Genomic DNA, 19493 nt, shown 5'->3' on the forward strand with positions numbered 1-19493 from the left:
CCAATCTGCAATCGGAGGTCTGGTCATTGTAAAAAATGTAATTCATTGTTCATAAATTCTGGCAAGGTTAATGCACTTATTGTACATACTGTACATATTGTAAACTGTGTAAATAGCATAAGACAATTGTATTTAGTATTAGGTTAGTTTACTATAAGTTCCTATGTTTATAGTTTTAATTCTTGACCTTAGGATTAATATAGGCCAAAGATGCCCATAACTAGGGCTAAACATGTCCGTAACTGGTGTGTTTCATTCATGTAGAATTTAAACACTAAAAATATATATTTGTATTGAAAAGGTGGACACAATAATTTTAATCTTGAAAGAGTTTACTCACCCCAGTAGTCCCGAAAAGTATTGATCAGACATTATTATTGTTCGTTTTTAGTTATTTATATATATTTCACCACCTCCCTAGTGGTTCTAGGAGGTGTCCTATTCTAAACACTACTTCCTCCAGATAGTAAGTCATACTTGTATCAATTTTGGTTGATAGCTATGCTGGAACATACATGTTATGTTGATTATCTCGATCATTTTGGACAATTTCCTTTTCACACTTCTCATCCCCTTATGACAAAGGGGGCTAAATCGAACTTTAACAAATATGCATGTCACTATTCATCTCAGCGACCCCGAAAAGTATACATTCGACACTATTTTTTACTATTTGTATATTTCACTTCCCTCTTCGCCCGCCCAGCCCCCGAGAAAGGGTGCTAAACTTGGACTTATAAAATATCCGAAGTGTTATTATTTACCTCAGCAACCCGGAAAATTGTGCATTTGACATTATTGTTGAATATTTTTATATATCCATCCCCCTCGCCCCAACCCCTTAGGGGGCTGAACTGGAACTTTTACAAAATCCGGAGTGAAACTAATTATCTCAGCATCCCCGAAAACTACCGATTTGACACTATTTTCTATTATTTTTATATATCACTCTTCTCTTGCTCCTGGGGTTGCTAGACATCGATTTTAAATAAATCCGGAGTGTTACTATTTGTCTCAGTGACACCGAAAACGATGGATTCGCAACTATTTTCGATTATTCTTATATTCCAACCATCTCATTCCCACCCCTACCCCTAAAGATGGTAGGTGTGTCCTGCCACCACATGGTTAGTCTCCTGCTAGTAAGTCATAAGTGTACCAAGTTTGGTTCATATCACTCCATTAGTCCCAAAACTATGAATTCCATGCTATTATTGATCATTTTTATCTATATTTCACCCCATTCCCACACACCATTTTTCACAGATAGTAAGTAATATTTGCACCAAATTTAGATGTTAGCTTTGCTGGAAAATACACAGATACTTCCATAATCTCGGTCACTTTGGTCATTTACTTTTTCACCCTTTCTCTCACCTATACGAAAGGGGGCTGCACGTGAACTTATAAAAAATCCGGAGTGAAATTAATTATTCACTGTTCCCGAAAACAACAGATTCGACACTATTTTAGACTATTTTTATATATCACTCCCCCCTTACCTCCTCCCAAAAGGGCTGAACTTGGACTTTAAAATATCCAGCGTGTTACTAATCATCTTAGTGATCCCAAGAACTACTGATTCGACTATATTTTTAATTCATTCTTTATCTTACTCTCCCGTCGCCCCCACCTCAAACGGGGCTGAACTTGGACTTATAAAAAAACCTGGAGTGTCGCTATTCATCTCAGCGATTCTGAAAAGTATGTATTTGACACTATTTCCTCTTGCTCCCCACCCTATAGGATACTGAACATGGAATTTAAAAAGTCCGGAGTGTCACTATTCATCTCAGCGACACTGAAAAGTATGGATTCGACACTATTTTCGATTATTATTATATATCACTCTCCCTTTCCCCCCCACCCCGTAGGAGACTGAACTTACAATTTTAAAAATTCCGGTGTGTCACTATACATCTCAGTGACACTGAAAAGTATGGATTCAACATTATTTTTCGTTATTTTTATATATCACTCTCCCCTCGACCCCGACCGAAGGGGACTGAAGTTGGACTCAACAAAAAATCTGGAATATCACTATTCAGTTTCAGATATCACAAAAAAAGAATTCATATTTATATCAAAGTAAGGCTTCAACTGTGATGTTGACATCAAAACCACACAGCCAGTATTAGAAACATTTAAATGTATGAATGTCAAATACATAATTAATTAAACAACACTTACTTAACCATGCTTTGATTTTGAAGATACAGTATTATATTTACTTTATACTTACCTAGCTTTTCTGTTTCAATAATGACACACTGTGTTGTCAGCAGTTTTACTTCTCCATCCAGATATTTTGGAAGCTGCTCTTTAATGTTGAATTTATTCTGGGGGGAAAAAAAAAAAAAAAAAGGCAATTTTATAAACAAATGTAATACAGTAAAACTGATACAAGACACTTTCCAAGAGATCATCTATGTCACACATCTAAGAGAGCAGTCTGGGAAATACCATTAAGGAACCAAAAAAGGTCTTCAAGCTCTGCCCTACATGAAAGGTATTTCATATACAGTATTCTTCCTAGGACCTTTCTAATGGGCGCACCACCCAGCCGTTTTCACTGACCGCCTGGCTATTATAACCTAGATATCTGCTAGTTACATAATATTTCAAGTTGCTTTATGTCGCACCGACACAGATAGGTCTTCTGGCGACGATGGGATAGGAAAGTGCTAGGAGTGGGAAGAAACTGGCCGTGGGCTTAATTAAGGTACAGCCCCAACATTTACCTGGTGTGAAAATGGAAAACCACGGAAAATCATCTTCAGTGCTGCCGACAGTGGGGTTCGAACCCAGGTATTTCCCTAATGCAACCTAACAGCTGCGCGCTCCTAACTCGCTCGGTTTATGTAATATTAATACATATTTCAGTCATTGAAAATACAAACTGTTTTCCAGTCAGTGACCGGGTCAGGGATGGAATGAATGAAGACCCCCTCTTGCGGCGAGGATAGGAATTGTGCCGGCTGCCAAAGCCTGTCGCACTCAACTGGGGCAATGATTAATGGCTGACAGATGAAATTAAATGATAGTGGAGAATATTGCTGGAATGAAATATGACAAGGAAAACCAGAGTACCCGGAGAAAAATCTGTCCTGCCTCTGCTTTGCATGGAATAACATACGAGCACTTGATTCCGCAGGACATAACAAACCCATCTGGCTCTCCACTGCAACCGAGTGATTATCAACGAGCAGTGGAACACTAGAAGTTCAAAATACTCTTTTACGTCTTCTTCGTAATAACGGGGGTGAAGCTGATTCCTGTCTATGGTACCCCTGCTAAGGTAGTTGGAATTAAATTTCCATTACTGAACTGAACATCAGCACTTGGTGGTCAGACTGTCTCTCAAGATCTCCTGACCAATGGTACACAAACAAATGACAGTTCACAGAAGCTCTTTTCAGAGCCAATCAACCAAACCCTTGGGTCCTGTATTAAGAGTCCTTCAAATTAACACAGAAGGCATGAGTAAATCTAAGGCCGACTATTTGTCCAAACTGTCATTAGAAAATAACATTGATTTGATCTGTATTCAAGAAACTCATATCTCTGATGAGTCACAAATACACTCCATTGTTACAGATTATTGGGAGTTACTCATCATCAATCGTATGGTTCTGCGACCTATGTTTGCAACCCATCACGGATGCTCATCTAGTCTCTTCACACCACGAGAACATTTTTAACATTGTGACTCAGGTTAACAGCTTGACAGTTGTAAACACTAATGAACCTCCAGGCATGCCATGGTCTGATGATGTTCTTCCAAACTTTGTATATCCTGCTGTCTATGTGGGTGACTTTAACAGCCACCACGCCCAATGGGGATACAGAATAAATGGCCTTTGTGGAGAGAAACTTACTGAATGGTCAGACTTGTCCAATATGCAGCTCATCTTCAACACAAAGGAAAAGGGCTCCTTTAAATCAGCAAGGTGGAACACAGAAACCAATCCTGACTTACATTTTGTGTCCAAAGATCACCAGGGATACAGTTTACCTGCTATTCATAGAGTGCTCACAAACTTCCCACACAGTCAGCACCATCCTGTTCTTTTAGAAATAGGCACTTAGGTCCTCATTACTAGATCTTCTCCTCTTCCACGGCAGAATTTTGCAAAAGCTAACTGGAACAGTTTCTCTGCTGATCTTGATAGCAGCATAAGATGGATTCCTCCTGTTGTCAACAATTACTATAGATTTGTTAAAGCAATACTTGCTGCTGCAAAAAGACATATTCCTAGAAGAGTCAAAACGAGTATATAACTGGATGGAATGAAACATGTGAAAAACTCTACAGTGATTTCCAAAAGAATGGTGAAACGGATGTTGCTGATGAACTCATGAACAACTTAGATGAAGCCTGACGGAACAAGTGAACAGAAACTATGGAGACTAAGGATTTCAAACATTCTGGCAGGAAGGCTTGGAGCCTCTTGAAGAAGTTGGGGAGATCACCTCACATTCCACAGCCCAAATCCGCTGTATCACCTGATCAGGTTGTCAAATGGATTGCTGGATTGTCTAAAGCGAAACCCAAGAAAGAACTCAATTGGTTAATAAGAAAAGAACTAACCTTCATGAAAAGACAAAATATTGGTTCATCAAATATTTCTGCCCCCTTTCTCCGAAGAATAGCTCCTGTCTGCTCTGAAGATAACAAAGAACCGCAAATCACCTGGTTGTGATGGTATTCACCCTGAATTCCTCAAGCATTGTGGGAAGAACACAAGGAAATGGTTGTCACGGTTTTTCTCAAATATTCTGATTACAGGCAAACTTCCTCCAGAGTTCAAATGAATCAAGATTCTGGTTATTCTGAAACCAAGTAAACCTTCTGATTGTCCTGAAAGTTACCGTCCAATTGCTCTAATGATTGTTTGTTACAAACTTCTGGAACGGCTCATCTACAATAGAATAAGCCTGCTAATTTTACGATCACTTTAGACCTAACCATAGTTGTGAAGACCAAGTTCTTGCATTAACCAACCCACATTGAAGCAGGTTTTGAAAAACGACTGAAGAGTGATGCAGCGATCATAGACCTTACAGTCGCTTATGATACAGTTTGGAGAGATGAAGTTGTGTATACGTTTTTTAAAACTTGTTGAATGCATAGTAATATCACAACCCATAAACAACATGCTATCAGATAGATTGACCCAGGTAGTTATGGATAACAAACATAGTAAATTTAAAAAACTCAACAATGGTCTCCCTCAAGGATCGGTGCTCTCTCAATTGCCGTTTAATTTGTATATTGATGATATACCTAGCACTACATCACGCCAATTTGCTTATGCAGACGACCTAGCAATAGTTACTCAGCAATCCAATGTGAGTAACATAGAAGCAATTCTAAACAGAGCCCTTGACATTTTAAGTGAGTACTTTGATTGGACCAAGCTATTTAAGATTCTGAAGGTGACTGGGATCATATACTGAGAACGAAGAATTATCTACAATCTGTATCAAAATCAGTCTGCAGTGATAAGAATCGAGGGCTTTGAAAAAGAAGCAGCACTCCAGAAAGGAGTGAGGCAAGGCTGCAGTTTGTCCCCCCTCCTTTTCAATGTTTACACAGAACAGGCAGTAAAGGAAATGAAAGAGGAATTTGGAAAGGGAATCACAATCCAAGGAGAGGAAATCAAAACCTTGAGATATGCTGATGATATTATTTTATCTGAGACTCCAGAAGATATGGGGAAGCTGCTGAATGATATGGATGAAGTCTTAGGTAAGGAGTACAAGATTAAAATAAATAAGTCCAAAACAAAAGTAACGGAGTGCAGTCGAACGAAGGCAAGTGATGCAGGAAATATTAAATTAGGAAATGAAGTCTTAAAGGAAGTAGATGAATATTGTTACTTGGGTAGTAAAATAACTAACAATGGCAGAAGTAAGGAGGATATAAAATGCAGATTAGCACAAGCAATCTTAAGAAAAGAAATTTGCTCACTTCAAACATTGATATAAGAATTAGAAAGATGTTTTTGAAGACTTTCGTGTTGAGCGTTGCATTGTATGGAAGTGAAACATGGATGATAACTAGCTCAGAAAGAAAGAGAATAGAAGCTTTTGAAATGTGGTGTTACAGAAGAATGCTGAAGGTAAGATGGATAGATCGAATCACAAATGAAGACATACTGAATCGAATTGGCGAGAGGAGATTGGTTTGGCTAAATTTGACGAGAAGAGGAGATACAATGATAGGACACATCTTAAGACACCCAGGACTTGTTCAGTTGGTTTTTGAAGGAAGTGTAGGTGGGTAAGAACGGTAGAGATAGACCAAGGTATGAATATGACAAGCAGATTAGAGCAGATGTAGGATGCAGTAGTTACGTAGAAATGAAAAGGTTAGCACAGGATAGGGCGGCATGAAACACTGCATCAAACCCGTCTATGGACTGATGACTCAAACAACAACACTTTGATAAGTGGTGTTTGATACCTAGCACCAGTAAAACAGATACCTGTCTCTTTCACCTTAATAACAGGCAGGCAAACATTACTTTCAATGTTTCCCTTGACAACTCTCCTCTACCACACAATCCTAACCCCAAGTACCTTGGAGTAACTCTTGATTGGACACTATCCTTCAGGAAACATTTAATGAATACCACTGCTAAACTGAAGACCAGGAACAATATCATTCAGAAACTTGCAGGTTCTACATGGGGAGCATCAGCATCCACTTTTAGGTCAACAGCATTGGGAATGGTATACTCTACACGCGAGTATTGTTCTTGTTTGGCTGAATAGCCCTTACGTTAAGAATATTGATGTTGTTCTGAATTAGACGATGCGCACTGTCAGCGGTGCAGTCAGATCCACTCCTCTTTTTTGGTTGCCAGTCTTGAGCCACATAACACCTCCAAGAATACGCAGACAAAACAACCTAATGCGCAAGTTCAGGAAGATAACAATGAACCCAAGTCTTCCCATTCATGAAGACATGGTAGTAAGGTATAATGAAACCAAACCCATGGCGCTACAGCCCCGAAGGACCATGGCCTGCCAAGCAACCGCTGCTCAGCCTGCAGGCCTGCAGATTACGAGGTGTCATGTGGTCAGCACGACGGATCCTCTCGGCCGTTATTCTTGGCTTTCTTGACCGGGTCCGCCATCTCACCGTCAGATAGCTCCTCAATTGTAATCACGTAGGCTGAGTGGACCTTGAACCAGCCCTCAGATACAGGTAAAAAACCCTGACCTGGCTGGGAATCAAACCCGGGGCCTTCGGGTAAGAGGCAGGCACGCTATCCCTACACCGCGGGGCCGGCTGGTTGTAAGGTATGGACGACTATAATCAAGATCTCCACCCATTCAGACTGCAAGGGAACTCATCAATGGGAACTTTAATGGTTCTGATCGATGGTAATTGGAGTGGACCAACACAGCTCCAGATGAATGGCAGACCCTCTTCAGTCTTCAACATCCACCACCTGGTTTTAATCTCCCCCAGAAGAACTTGGGTTCTTCTCAACAGAGTCCATATCAATCGTGGTCGATGTGGTTCATTGTTGCTTAAGTGGGGTATGTGGTCCTCCCCTGAGTGCGACTGTGGTGAGAAGAAACACACCATCCATCATATTGCCATTGAATGTCCAAGGAGGTCATATTCCGATCAGCTGAAGGAGTTTGTGTGTGCTTCTGAGGGGGTTGTACAATGGTTGGACAGTTTAGATTTGAGTTTGTGATCTGTTTTTGAGACTGGTTGATTGTTTGAAGTGTTATATTGTTATTTGTTATATTTTTTTAATGTTTGTATGTAGAGAATTGTAGGCTACTAGCCATAAGCTAAATAAATAATAAATAATTTGTGATAACACTAAAATAGTTCATTTTTGCAGTTAATGTTTACTTGTCAAATATTATTGTTAATGACCTGAGGGGAATAAGTTAAAATTTTATCATATTCATTTTCTACGTAGTATTCCCCACCTGGCTACTCATTCCTGCCACCCAGCTAACGAAAATTTCTGTGGAGAACACTGATATATATTATTATCATTATTTTATTTTTCAAACTAAACAAAACTTCAATAAAAACTTGTCCCACACTTTCAATCAGTATGCAAGATATTATCTTTGAGATGAAGCTTCAGCAATCTGCCAAACTGCTATTAGGTTCTTTTTCTGGGTTGGACCATGTTGTTTTATGCACCATATGTTAAACGTTGCTGATGTTTTGAATAAATGTAGTATTCTTTATCAAGCCGCATGATGTATCCCTGCTTGATCTGAGGTGATTTGTCTTCCCAGAAACCTAAAATCAACTTAGTATACAACATGTTAAGTTTTTTGCTATCTGCTTTATGTCGCACCGACACAGATAGGTCTTATGGCGACGATGGGATAGGCTTAGGAATGGGAAGGAAGCAGCTGTGGCCTTAATTAAGGTACAGCCCAGCATTTGCCTGGTGTGAAAATGGAAAACCACGGAAAACCATCTTCAGGGCTGCCGACAGTGGAGTCCGAACCCACTATCTACCGGATGCAAGCTCACAGCTGCGCGCCCCTAACCACCAACTCGCCCGGTAATATGTTAAGTACCTTGAGAACTGTTTGAATGAAGAATAGGAATAACACAAAAAATATTAAAATAGAAAAAGCACAAAGATCCTTTGTTAAAAAAAGTGAATGCCTGCTTAACCTAGATTTGAGAGAGCTCTTTTTTGATGCTGCTGGATGGAATGTAAATGTGGACCTTAACACAGGTCCTGTGTAATGAACTGGGAGCCTCCCAAATGTGGGTCTATCGGCCAGCAAATGTTACCCATACCAAAGTGAGAAATTGATTGATAAATGGACTTGGAAAAGGGAAAGTAAAGTAAGTTAAAAAAATCTCCAATATTTTGGACACATTATATTAAATAACACTGAAAAACATTGAAGTGCCAAGAGTATGTTCCTTTCCCATGAAAGTCTCAGAAACGGAAATCGCTATGATCAGAGCCACCAACATACACTCTGGGTTCCGTGAAAAATAAAGATGGAGACCCTCTTCCTCAACTTCATAACAAAGTACCAAATACAATTTGTACAATCATTGGTATTCAGGTACGCATATCTGCTTTTTATTTTTCAAAAATACAATTTAATACACTTTTCAAAACAGGTAAAAGTAGGAAAATAATTAATATTAATGTCAAATGATAACTTTTGTAACACACCTCTTGACCTCTTTTTTTACACAGGCAAACAATTATGAGGTTTTTGATCACCAGTGAAATAAGCCTTTCTACCTGTTACAGTATTATTTTTCGCTAGTAAGTAGTTTAATTTTTGTTTTACAATTTGCTTTCTGTCACCTACCTCGCTTCAGTGGTAGGGTCATGTGAACCAAGGGAGGAGATAAGAAAAGCAGAGGGAGACAAGATAGCGATGGTTAGACTTGGTTGTTTTTTTGTTTTTTGCTATTTGCTTTACGTCGCACGACACAGATAGGTCTTATGGCAACGATGGGATAGGAAAAGCCTAGGAATGGGAAGGAAGCGGCCGTGGCCTTAATTAAGGTACAGCCCCACCATTTGCCTGGTATGAAAACAGGAAACCACAGAAAACCACCTTCAGGGCTGCCGACAGTGGGATTCGAACCCACCATCTCCCGGATGCAAGACTTGGTTTTTAACAAATGAAAGATAAAGCGGAGTAGAACTAAACAAGGCCATGGAGCTATTTTTTAATAGAGAAGGCTTAGTTAATTTGCTGAGGCTTGCAGACTGAATAATGAACGGCAATACAGTCTGTAATGAAGACGTATGATGTAGCCTATCCATTCTTCATCACTGATCTGCATTTAGGACTGTCGCCCAGGTGACAGATTCCCTATCAGTTGTTTACTTAGTATTTTCTTAAATGAATTCAAAGAACTTGGAAATTTATTGAACATGATGATGATGATGCTTGTTGTTTAAAGGGGCCTAACATCTAAGTCATCGGTCTCTGATTGTACAAGATGAGATGAAAAGTAATAATTAAAATTCCAAAATTCATCCACTGACCAGAATTCAAAACATCATGAAGAATGAATGAATGAATTAATGAATATGAATTTAAAATAATGAGAAGATCCAACTCACAATATTGACCAGAATTCAAAAAGACAACGATGAACAATGATTATGAACTTAAAAACAATCAGTGGACCCAACCTGCTATGCCCCTCCTTCCTATAAAATAACTTAAAACAATGGTATAAACTGAACAAGGGACTGCTTCCAATGCAAAATCCTAAATCGATTATGCTTGTTGTCTAAAGGAGCCAAAATCCAGGTCACTGCCCCTCGTAATGGTACTAATCGCTGATAAAGTACAACCATGGTGTTCCTCATGTAGCGGTACTAATCATAGGGAATGTACTACTCAAAGGTAACGCAGACCTATGGTATTCCTCTCATAATGGCGCCAATCATAGGTAACGCTGACCCATGGTGTTCCTCACATAGGCTAGTGGTACTAATCATATGCAACATAGAACCATGGTGTCGCTCATACAGTGGTACTAATCACAGGCAACGCCCAGACCTGTGGTATTCTTCACATAGCGGTACTGATCCCAGACAACGTAAACCCATGATGTTCCGCATATAGTGGTACTAAATCATGGGTACTGTAAACCCACAGTGATCCACCCACGATGAGACTAATCATACACCCATAGTGTTGCTCACACAGTGATACCAATCACAAGTAAACTTGACCCATGGTGTTACTCATGTGATTGCACTAATCACAAGTAAAAAGATCCATCATCCCTTGGTCACCTCTGACCACAGGCAGGGGATACCGTGGGTGTATTCTTCATCTGCATCCCCTACCCACAGGGGGTAATTTATTGAACATTTTCCTTGATGAATTATTCCATTCCCTAATTCGTCTTTCTATAAATGACCCAATTTGTCCTCTTGAATTCCAACTTTATCATATTATGATCTATCCTTCATTTAAAAGCACCACTCAAGTTTTTTCTTTACTAGCGTCATTTTACACCCTCACTCCACTAACAGCTCGGAACATACCATTTAATACCAATATGGTTTAGGCTACTTGGAGCCACCGGCAGTGCCAATGCACTATGAGAGACTCTGTCTCATTTTCAAAAACTGATGCCTGCCTGACCATCAAATGATAAAGATGTTGATTCCCATAGGGAACCTGAAATATTTGTTCCAAATGAGTAAATTTATAATACCAATATAGTTGGTCTGTTATTGGACATTATAAATTTTCCAGCTATCTCTTTCCTGGTTGCCAGCGTTTAGCCCCAGTGTGCTAAGTTGGACTCATTAGATGGTAAATAGCACACCTACCAAGACACATGGCTAGTGCATACCATGGAGGCCACTGCGTAGGCTACTGGGTGCCACCGGCAGTGCCAATGCACCACGAGAGACTTTGTCCAGTGCCAATGCACCACGAGAGATTTTGTCCAGTGCCAATGCACTATGAGACTGTCTCATTTTCAAAAATTGATGCCTGCCTGGCCATCAGATGATAAAGATGTTGATTCCCATACGGAACCTGAAATATTTGTTCCAAATAAGTAAATAAATTTATAATACCAGACTAGTGAATGGTTCATCGAAAGTGGGGTGGCAGCCTTTTGGAAGTTACAAGGGCGGCAGTCTAAATGAGTGACTAACATGGTCTTGTAATAATACTTAACGTGGCTTAGCTGTATTGATACTGCTACACGGCTGAAAGCAATGGGAAACTACAGCCGTAACTAACTCCTGAGGACATGCAGCTCACTCTCTATGAATGACTTACTAATGATGGCTTCCTCCCGGGTAAAATATTCCAGAGGTAAAATAGTCCCACATTCGGATCTCCGCGTGGGGACTACACGAGAGGGGGCAATCATCAGGAAGATGGATACTGACATTCTGAGTCGGAGCGAGGAATGTTAGAAGTTTGAATCACTGTGGTAGGTTAGAGAATATGAAGAGGGAGATGGATAGACTCAAGTTAGATGTAGTTGTATAAGTGAAGTACGTTGGCAGGAAAAGGATTTCTGATCAGGCGACTTGTCTGTGTGAGTGAGGGGCAGTCTGTCTGTTGTGTTCGAGCATTCAACATGGCTGTGTTTAGCTGCGCTCATAAAAAGACATCTTGGTGTAGAGGGAAAGCGTTAGTAATGAAGTGTTACTCGCCATGCTATGCCCTTTACTCTTTTGAAAACCTTTCAGTGTGCTCCAACCTAATTATTTTCATTTCTGTAAGAAGAAAACTTAGTGTGTGTTTGCCGTTTACCGACATGCCTCTTGTAATGGTAATGTGAGTTCTTACATTGGATAACTCTACTCAAGTAAGCCTCTTGTAATGCTAATGAGAGTTCTTATATTGGATAACTCTACTCAAGTACTGGAAATTATTCAAGTGATCTCGTACGGGCATGGATTAAAAGTGAGTGATTTTTTTTTTTAATTTGACCTACATTATAACCAGATCAAAATTAAATGGATGGCTCTTCCGGCGTTTGCTCTATTAACCAGCGTTTCGTCTTAGGTCTGACACTAGACTCTTCAGAGTGGGATGTGTCAGACCCTACCCACTGACGCTGGGGTGTATGCAGGTGAACTTATCAGAAGCTTATTTATGAAGCACAGTCTGATAACTGCATACGGGAGATAAAACTCCACAATGGAATTAATGCCCGCCTAGCAATTCCAAATGGAAATTCTAAGTTCCCATGAAGGGAATTAGATTCTTTTCCACCAATAGAGCATATCAAAAATCAGATCAAAATTAAATGGATGGCTTTTCCGGCGTTTGCTCTATTAACCAGCGTTTCGTCTTAGGTCTGACACTAGACTCTTCAGAGTGGGATGTGTCAGACCCTACCCACTGACGCTGGGGTGTATGCAGGTGAACTTATCAGAATAGAGCAAACGCCGGAAAAGCCATCCATTTAATTTTGATCTGATTTTTGATATGCTCTATTGGTGGAAAAGAATCTAATTCCCTTCATGGGAACTTAGAATTTCCATTTGGAATTGCTAGGCAGGCATTAATTCCATTGTGGAGTTTTATCTCCCGTATGCAGTTATCAGACTGTGCTTCATAAATAAGCTTCTGATAAGTTCACCTGCATACACCCCAGCGTCAGTGGGTAGGGTCTGACACATCCCACTCTGAAGAGTCGTGTCAGACCTAAGACGAAACGCTGGTTAATAGAGCAAACGCCGGAAAAGCCATCCATTTAATTTTGATCTGATTTTTGATATGCTCTATTGGTGGAAAAGAATCTAATTCCCTTCATGGGAACTTAGAATTTCCATCTACATTATAACGCACATCCTTCAAAACGCTGGTTCATTAATTAAAAACTGTAAACGTCTGGTAACCAAAATTTTATTGTATCGGTTATAGTCTAAATTCGTGGAAGTATGTAACTAAATTATGTGGGGATTTGGAATCGCTAGTTATGCGTCTATGAGGTTGTATTTTGTGCGAGTTGTTTAAGCTTACTGTGTTGTCATTCGTACTTTGTTTGCCTACTCATTCTTTGAGATTATTATTATTATTCTGTTATTTTATTTCACGTTGATTTTCATCCCTAATTCTTCTTCGTTGTTCGTGTTTGCCTTCTAACTGTGTTGCTACTGCTTTCTCGGCTAATTATTAGATGTGATCGTTATTTGCATTGTTCGGGACTTTAAGTAATGACACCTCATGTACGTATCCTGGCGTAATCCAAAGCCCCCTTCATTCTAAATTATCTAAGCTGTAGGCAAACTGCTTAACAAAAGCTAATGTAATTTCGACTATCACTTACTGGATAAATAATAATAATTATTTTTGATAACATCAAGTCTGTGAAAAATTGAAATTTGCTGGTCGATATTTAACTTAATATCTGTTATTCTCTTAACGTTTCTTTGTCTCATACTACTCACTGTTTTGGGTTCCTTGTCTTTGACTACTGTTATGTAATGGGTCATCTCCTCTTATCTGATGGTCACGTTTTAAATTTTGGGGCTTTGATGACTATTATGAGATGATGGCTTGGCGTCGGTAAATGGTCGCTCCTGTGTGTGCTCCTGTGTTCGGTTATTATGTAGGAACATTTATAGTATTTTTCCTTTGATATTTTTCATTTAGTTGGGATTGCTTTCCACTATTGTTTTATTATAATTTAATCTTGTTTGGTTAATTTATGTAATTTTAATTTGCGGTTGAAGCCACTATTTTCTTTGTACGTGTATCCTTGTGTGTGCCTTTGCGTGTGACGTATTATATGTTTTGGTAGTGTAGCAAATTTCAATTTTAAGCAGTATTTACGGTCGCGGGCCCGCATACCGGTGATCATCCAACTATGTTATTTTTTTAAAAATGAATTTCCATGTAGCAATTACCTAGTGTTTATCGTTCAAATATTCTGGTTGCAACCAATTTTTTAAAAAAATATTATGATCTTTACATTAAGTTAACATAATTGACAATTTTATTTAATGGTATCAGTTATGAGTTTTCCAACTTTGATTTTTTGTGGAAGCCAATGCTGATATCTGCTTCATTTTATCTTAATTTAAAATTCATTATAAAATAGCATTTCTCCCTTTAGTTTAAATCACGTTTTGATTTTTTAAAATATACATATATGTATTTTTTTTTTAACTGTATTTATACCTTTTAAAATTTTCATATTTAATTTATTACGTAAAATTTCTTTATTTAAATTTAATTTTGTCTCTTATTTAGTAGCTAGTGGTATTGACCTGGCAACCTGTCAAACGTTAATGTAAAGATCCTGCCCGTTTTCCTTCATGTTTTTGCCCTCCACGCTTCGTATTTGGTGCTACTGCCCATACAGTAAGTACTGTGTTTTGTATTCATTTTGTTGTTTGTGCATTTGCATTGTTTTGTGTACTTCTTGGTAAGGTTGCAATATGAGTAAAGATCTGGAATCAAAGATAAGGATATTTGCAGATGATGTTATACTGTATAGAGTAGTAAATGAGTACAGGATTGTGGGCGACTGCAGGGGAACTTAAACAATGTACCGAGACGGACAGCAGACAACGGTATGAATGTAAATGGGATGGAAAGTCAAGTTGTAAGTTTCAGCAAGACGAAAAGTCCTCTCAGTTTTAATTATTGTGTTGATGGAGTAATAGTATCTCATAGGGAACAATGTAAGTACCAAGGTGTTAATATAAGGAATGATTTTCATTAAGGTAATCATATCAATGAGGTAATTAAGAAAGGTTACAGATCTCTTCACATAGTTATGAGAGTATTTAGGGGTTGTAGCAAGGATTTAAAGGAGAGGGCGTTTACATCTCTGGTAAGACCACAGTTAGAGTATGGCTCCAGTGTATGGGACCCTCACCAAGACTACTTGATACGAGAACTAGAAAAAACAAAATAACAATGAAATAAAAGGTTCCACCTGATCGATACTTTTTATTATTTAGCCTTCGGCTAAATTTTTATGTCATTAAAAACTTACAGTATATGTTTCGATTGCTTAGCAATCATCATCAGCTGTTTTACTTAAAGCTTAGGTGAAAAAGCATAAAACATTTCATAATTAAAATTAAAATGTGTTAGTAAGGGACACTTAAGTGGTGAGGGAGGGTGGAGTTGGGGGGGGGGGTGAGGGTGGGGGGGTGTTTGTTAGTTGAGATTAAAATTATACAAATTAAAAACTATTTCTAAACTAAAACGTCTTTTATTTCATTCTTTGTCACTTCATTGGTTCTTTATTATGTTTGACAGTTTGCCGCTTAAGCTCTTGCACACTTGTCTTGATTGTATAGGGTTCCTTCTTTTTCTAAACCTTTCTTATTGTCCAGTGGAGAAGATTATGTAGATTGTTGTCGAATTGTTCAGTTTTCATTTAGTTGGATAGTTTGGAGTACGACCCCTGTCCAATTATTCGTTGTACGAATTTAATTCGGAATCATTAGGTTGGAAAGTTTGGTATGCGACCCCTGTCCAATTTGTCCTTGTCCAATGTTTACGAGTTTGTATCTGTCTCCACCGTCCTCGACCTTGTGTAGTAGCTGAAATGTTTTATGCTTTTTTACCTAAGCTTGAAGTAAAACAGCTGATGATGATTGCTAAGCAATCGAAACATATTCTGTAAGTTTTTAATGACATAACAATTTAACCGAAGGCTAAATAATAAAAAGTATCGATCAGGTGGAACCTTTTACTTAATTGTTATTTTTATTACAATATAGATACGGAATGAAGTGGATAATACGTAACTAGAAAAAATTCAAAGAAAAGCAGCACGACTTGTTCTGGGTGATTTCCGACTAAGTAGTGATGTTACTAAAATTTTGCGAACTTTGGGTTGGGAAGACTTGGGAGTAGGGAGACGAGATGCTCGACTATGTGGTATGTAATACCAATATAGTTGGTCCGTTATTGGACCGTGGGTGTATTACCAATGGGAATCAACATCTATATCATAGGTGGTATGTTTCGAGCTGTCAGTTGTGAGTTGGCACTGAATGACATAAGTAGAAGAATAAGACTGAATAGAGCTTATAAAAATAAGGAAGATCATAATATGAAGATAAAGTAGATAAAGAGGACGGATTGGGGAAAATATTAATTTATGGGAGGAGTAAGAGACTAGAATAACTTATCAAGGGAAATGTTCCATAAATTTCCGAGTTAGTTGAAAATATTTAAGAAAAAGCTAGGTAAACAATTATAAATAAATGTAAATATATGGTAAACAATTGATAGGGAATCTGCCACCTGGGCAACTGCCCTAAATGATTGACTGATTCACTGACTGACTGAGGCAACACACACCATGGTGTTTTTCATACAGTGGTACTACTCATAGGTAACTCACCCCATTCTGAATACAGTGGAACCAACACATTCCAGCGCAACGCTTAGCACCTTCTCTTGTCAGACACTAGTCTGTGCAGCTGAGTGCCTTCTCCCCCGCACTGATCACAGGCAAAACACCCAGACCCGTGGTGTTCCTCACATAGTGGTACTAATCCTAGGTGATGCAGACCCTTGGAGTTCTGCACAGGGTGGTACTAATCGCAAGTAACATCGATCCATTGTGTTTCTTACATAATGGTACTAATCACAAGCAGTCCCATTGTTCTAATTCCATCATCCCTTGGTCTCCAATTTTAGTCACCTCTTAAAACAGGCAGGGAATACCGTGGGTGTATTCTTCGTCTGCGTTCCCACCCACAGGGGGTACAGGGATGTGATTTTTCATTTCAAAACTTCAACATGCATTTGCGCGGGATATGATATTTAGCAAGATACTGACCGAACCAGTATGCCTAATGCAGGAACATCAAAACTATTAGCTTTCAATGTACATAAGGCAGCATAAACGAGGGGAAAAGAAGTAAACTAAGTTACCAAATATGTAAAATGAAATACTCATAGAGGCTGTTATTAGAAGAAAATATCTGAATCAGCTTGTATGTTTATAAATACTGTACACAGAGATCATCGTGAAAGGAAAAAACTGCATCCCAGATTGTGCTCAAATCTGAACAGAAATGTCCTGTGTGGCATTTGAAATGAAGATAATATCTAGGTAGCAAAGAAATTTGAATGTCAAGGAGGAAATATCATGCTGAAGAAAGCAGATCATATTAACAACGCCATAAAGTACTGTAAATTATCCCAGGACACTGGTTGAGAAGAGAGAAGTAGAACCAAGGTGTAAGAAAAATATTATATTTAATAATGTCCCTTCAACTGTTAAGATTTTATGAGATGCCAGGATGTCACAATTTTACCACAAAGTAGTTCTTTAATGTGCCAGAGCCTAAAAAATCAAAGTACTTTTATTAGAACACCTTCAAATGCTATCAACCTCAAACAAGCTCCCTTGTGAACAGAAGGATGACAAACAGACTATGCCTCTGGGTTTGGGAGGGGAAAGCTTAGAGAAAGAGTTTGCAACAGTAAACTACTGAATTTTGAAAGAGGGTAGCAAGTCAAAAGAACAAAATTCTCGCTACACCATCTAGAATTCAGATATCATGCATGAATAACAATACAGTATACCAGACTTAATCATCCTGTTAACAAAAAAAACAAAAAACAAAATTGCAAGAGAATACCTATGATGAGAAATCAAGTTGTTTAGACCAAATGCATTTAAGAGTCAATTCAATAAAATCTGTGAATGATTATGTACTCAAGATTTGTTTTCATACTTTGCTACTGGTTGAACATAATATTAGTACAGCTCTTTCTGATGTTAGAATAGAAGAAGGGCTTGAATTGGAAATTTAGTAGCGTTCTTTAAAGTACATTCGCAGCATTAGCATGGTGTGAACATGAGGAACCATCTTCTAGGCAGCTGGCAATGGGATTCAAAGCCACAAACTCTTGCTCCAATATCATACACAGCCAACTCATTCAGTACAGTATTTTGGAGACAAACTACTCAGCTAAGAGACAAAGGATAACAGAGATGGAGTGACAGCATGATTGTTAAGACACAAAAATCAATGTTATAAATCTTAGTTAAAATACAGCCCCAGCATATGCCTGGTGTGAAAACGGAAAACCTTCAGGGCTGCTGACAACTCGCTCGGTACTTCATGTACCCTATCACAACTAGGAATAAACAACATAAATAGATCTACGCCTAGAAATGAAGTATGCTAGGCATTTGATAATGAACTGGCATAGACTGATGACTTTCTCTTCCTATGAACCTACGTTGTCTTGCACCATAAATAAGGGGGATAAATCTGTAATACTCCATCGGGACTGTGTAAAAAAAAAAAAAAAAAAAAAAAAAAAAATTGCCCGATTTTGTTTGAGAACAATATCGTCATAATCTTAATGGAAATACAGACCACATGCATTAGGAATGTGCGCTACAAAACCACACATTGCCCAGTTTTGTCAATTTAATGAATTTTGATGCTTCCTGAAAGATAAGCCTTTTACTTTTCTTCCCATTTATATATGAATGGAAGCAGATATTCAATGATACAACAAAAACATAGCGGAACACAAGAGATTTACCTTCAGTGCCGCATAACAAAATGTTCCATCTATTAATATTTGATATGGTTGACGAAATCCATAATTATTACAAAAGAAACCGAGATATTTGTGAACTTTCTTATGCCGTGTTATCTTCATTTCGACTCAATAGCTCAGGTTCAAAAACAACCAAGAGTCAAAATTAAGATTAAATCAGCACACTTGTTTTTCCTGTTTGTTTTGACGCCTTTATCCTTATCGTTACTCGTTTGTTAACATTCCATATTTTTCCAAGAATATTGCAAGATCATAGAGTATACATTTTTACATCTCGGTCAAAGATCTAAGGTGGTCTCAAACGTTTTGGGTCAAATTGAAACAGGTAATAGACCTCGTGCGAATGGCGATATTTTACATGCTGGCGCTCCTAGCGGCAACTCGCTCAGAACATTCATGTGACGACTGTGTGTAATGGCTTGTGCGGGAGAATCAAGTGTGACAGTGAAGGAAGCTATTTAAAG

At 38.5% G+C, this 19493-nt stretch overlaps 1 protein-coding gene across 1 annotated transcript in view; it reads right to left on the reverse strand.

Moving 5' to 3' along the window:
- LOC136877065 (rRNA-processing protein UTP23 homolog) overlaps positions 1-19254 on the reverse strand; it is an 87289-nt gene extending 68035 nt beyond the window's left edge. The window contains exons 1-2 of the mRNA XM_067150883.2: positions 19012-19254; positions 2243-2339 (exon numbers count right to left, since the gene is read on the reverse strand). Of these exons, the coding sequence (XP_067006984.2) occupies positions 2243-2339; positions 19012-19131 (217 nt within the window). The 5' untranslated portion in view covers positions 19132-19254. The remainder of the gene's footprint in view (positions 1-2242; positions 2340-19011) is intronic.
- Between the last annotated feature and the right edge of the window lie 239 nt (positions 19255-19493).

The sequence above is a fragment of the Anabrus simplex genome, chromosome 7, assembly GCF_040414725.1.
Source record: "Anabrus simplex isolate iqAnaSimp1 chromosome 7, ASM4041472v1, whole genome shotgun sequence".
In the NCBI taxonomy this organism is placed as follows: Eukaryota; Metazoa; Arthropoda; class Insecta; order Orthoptera; family Tettigoniidae; genus Anabrus; species Anabrus simplex.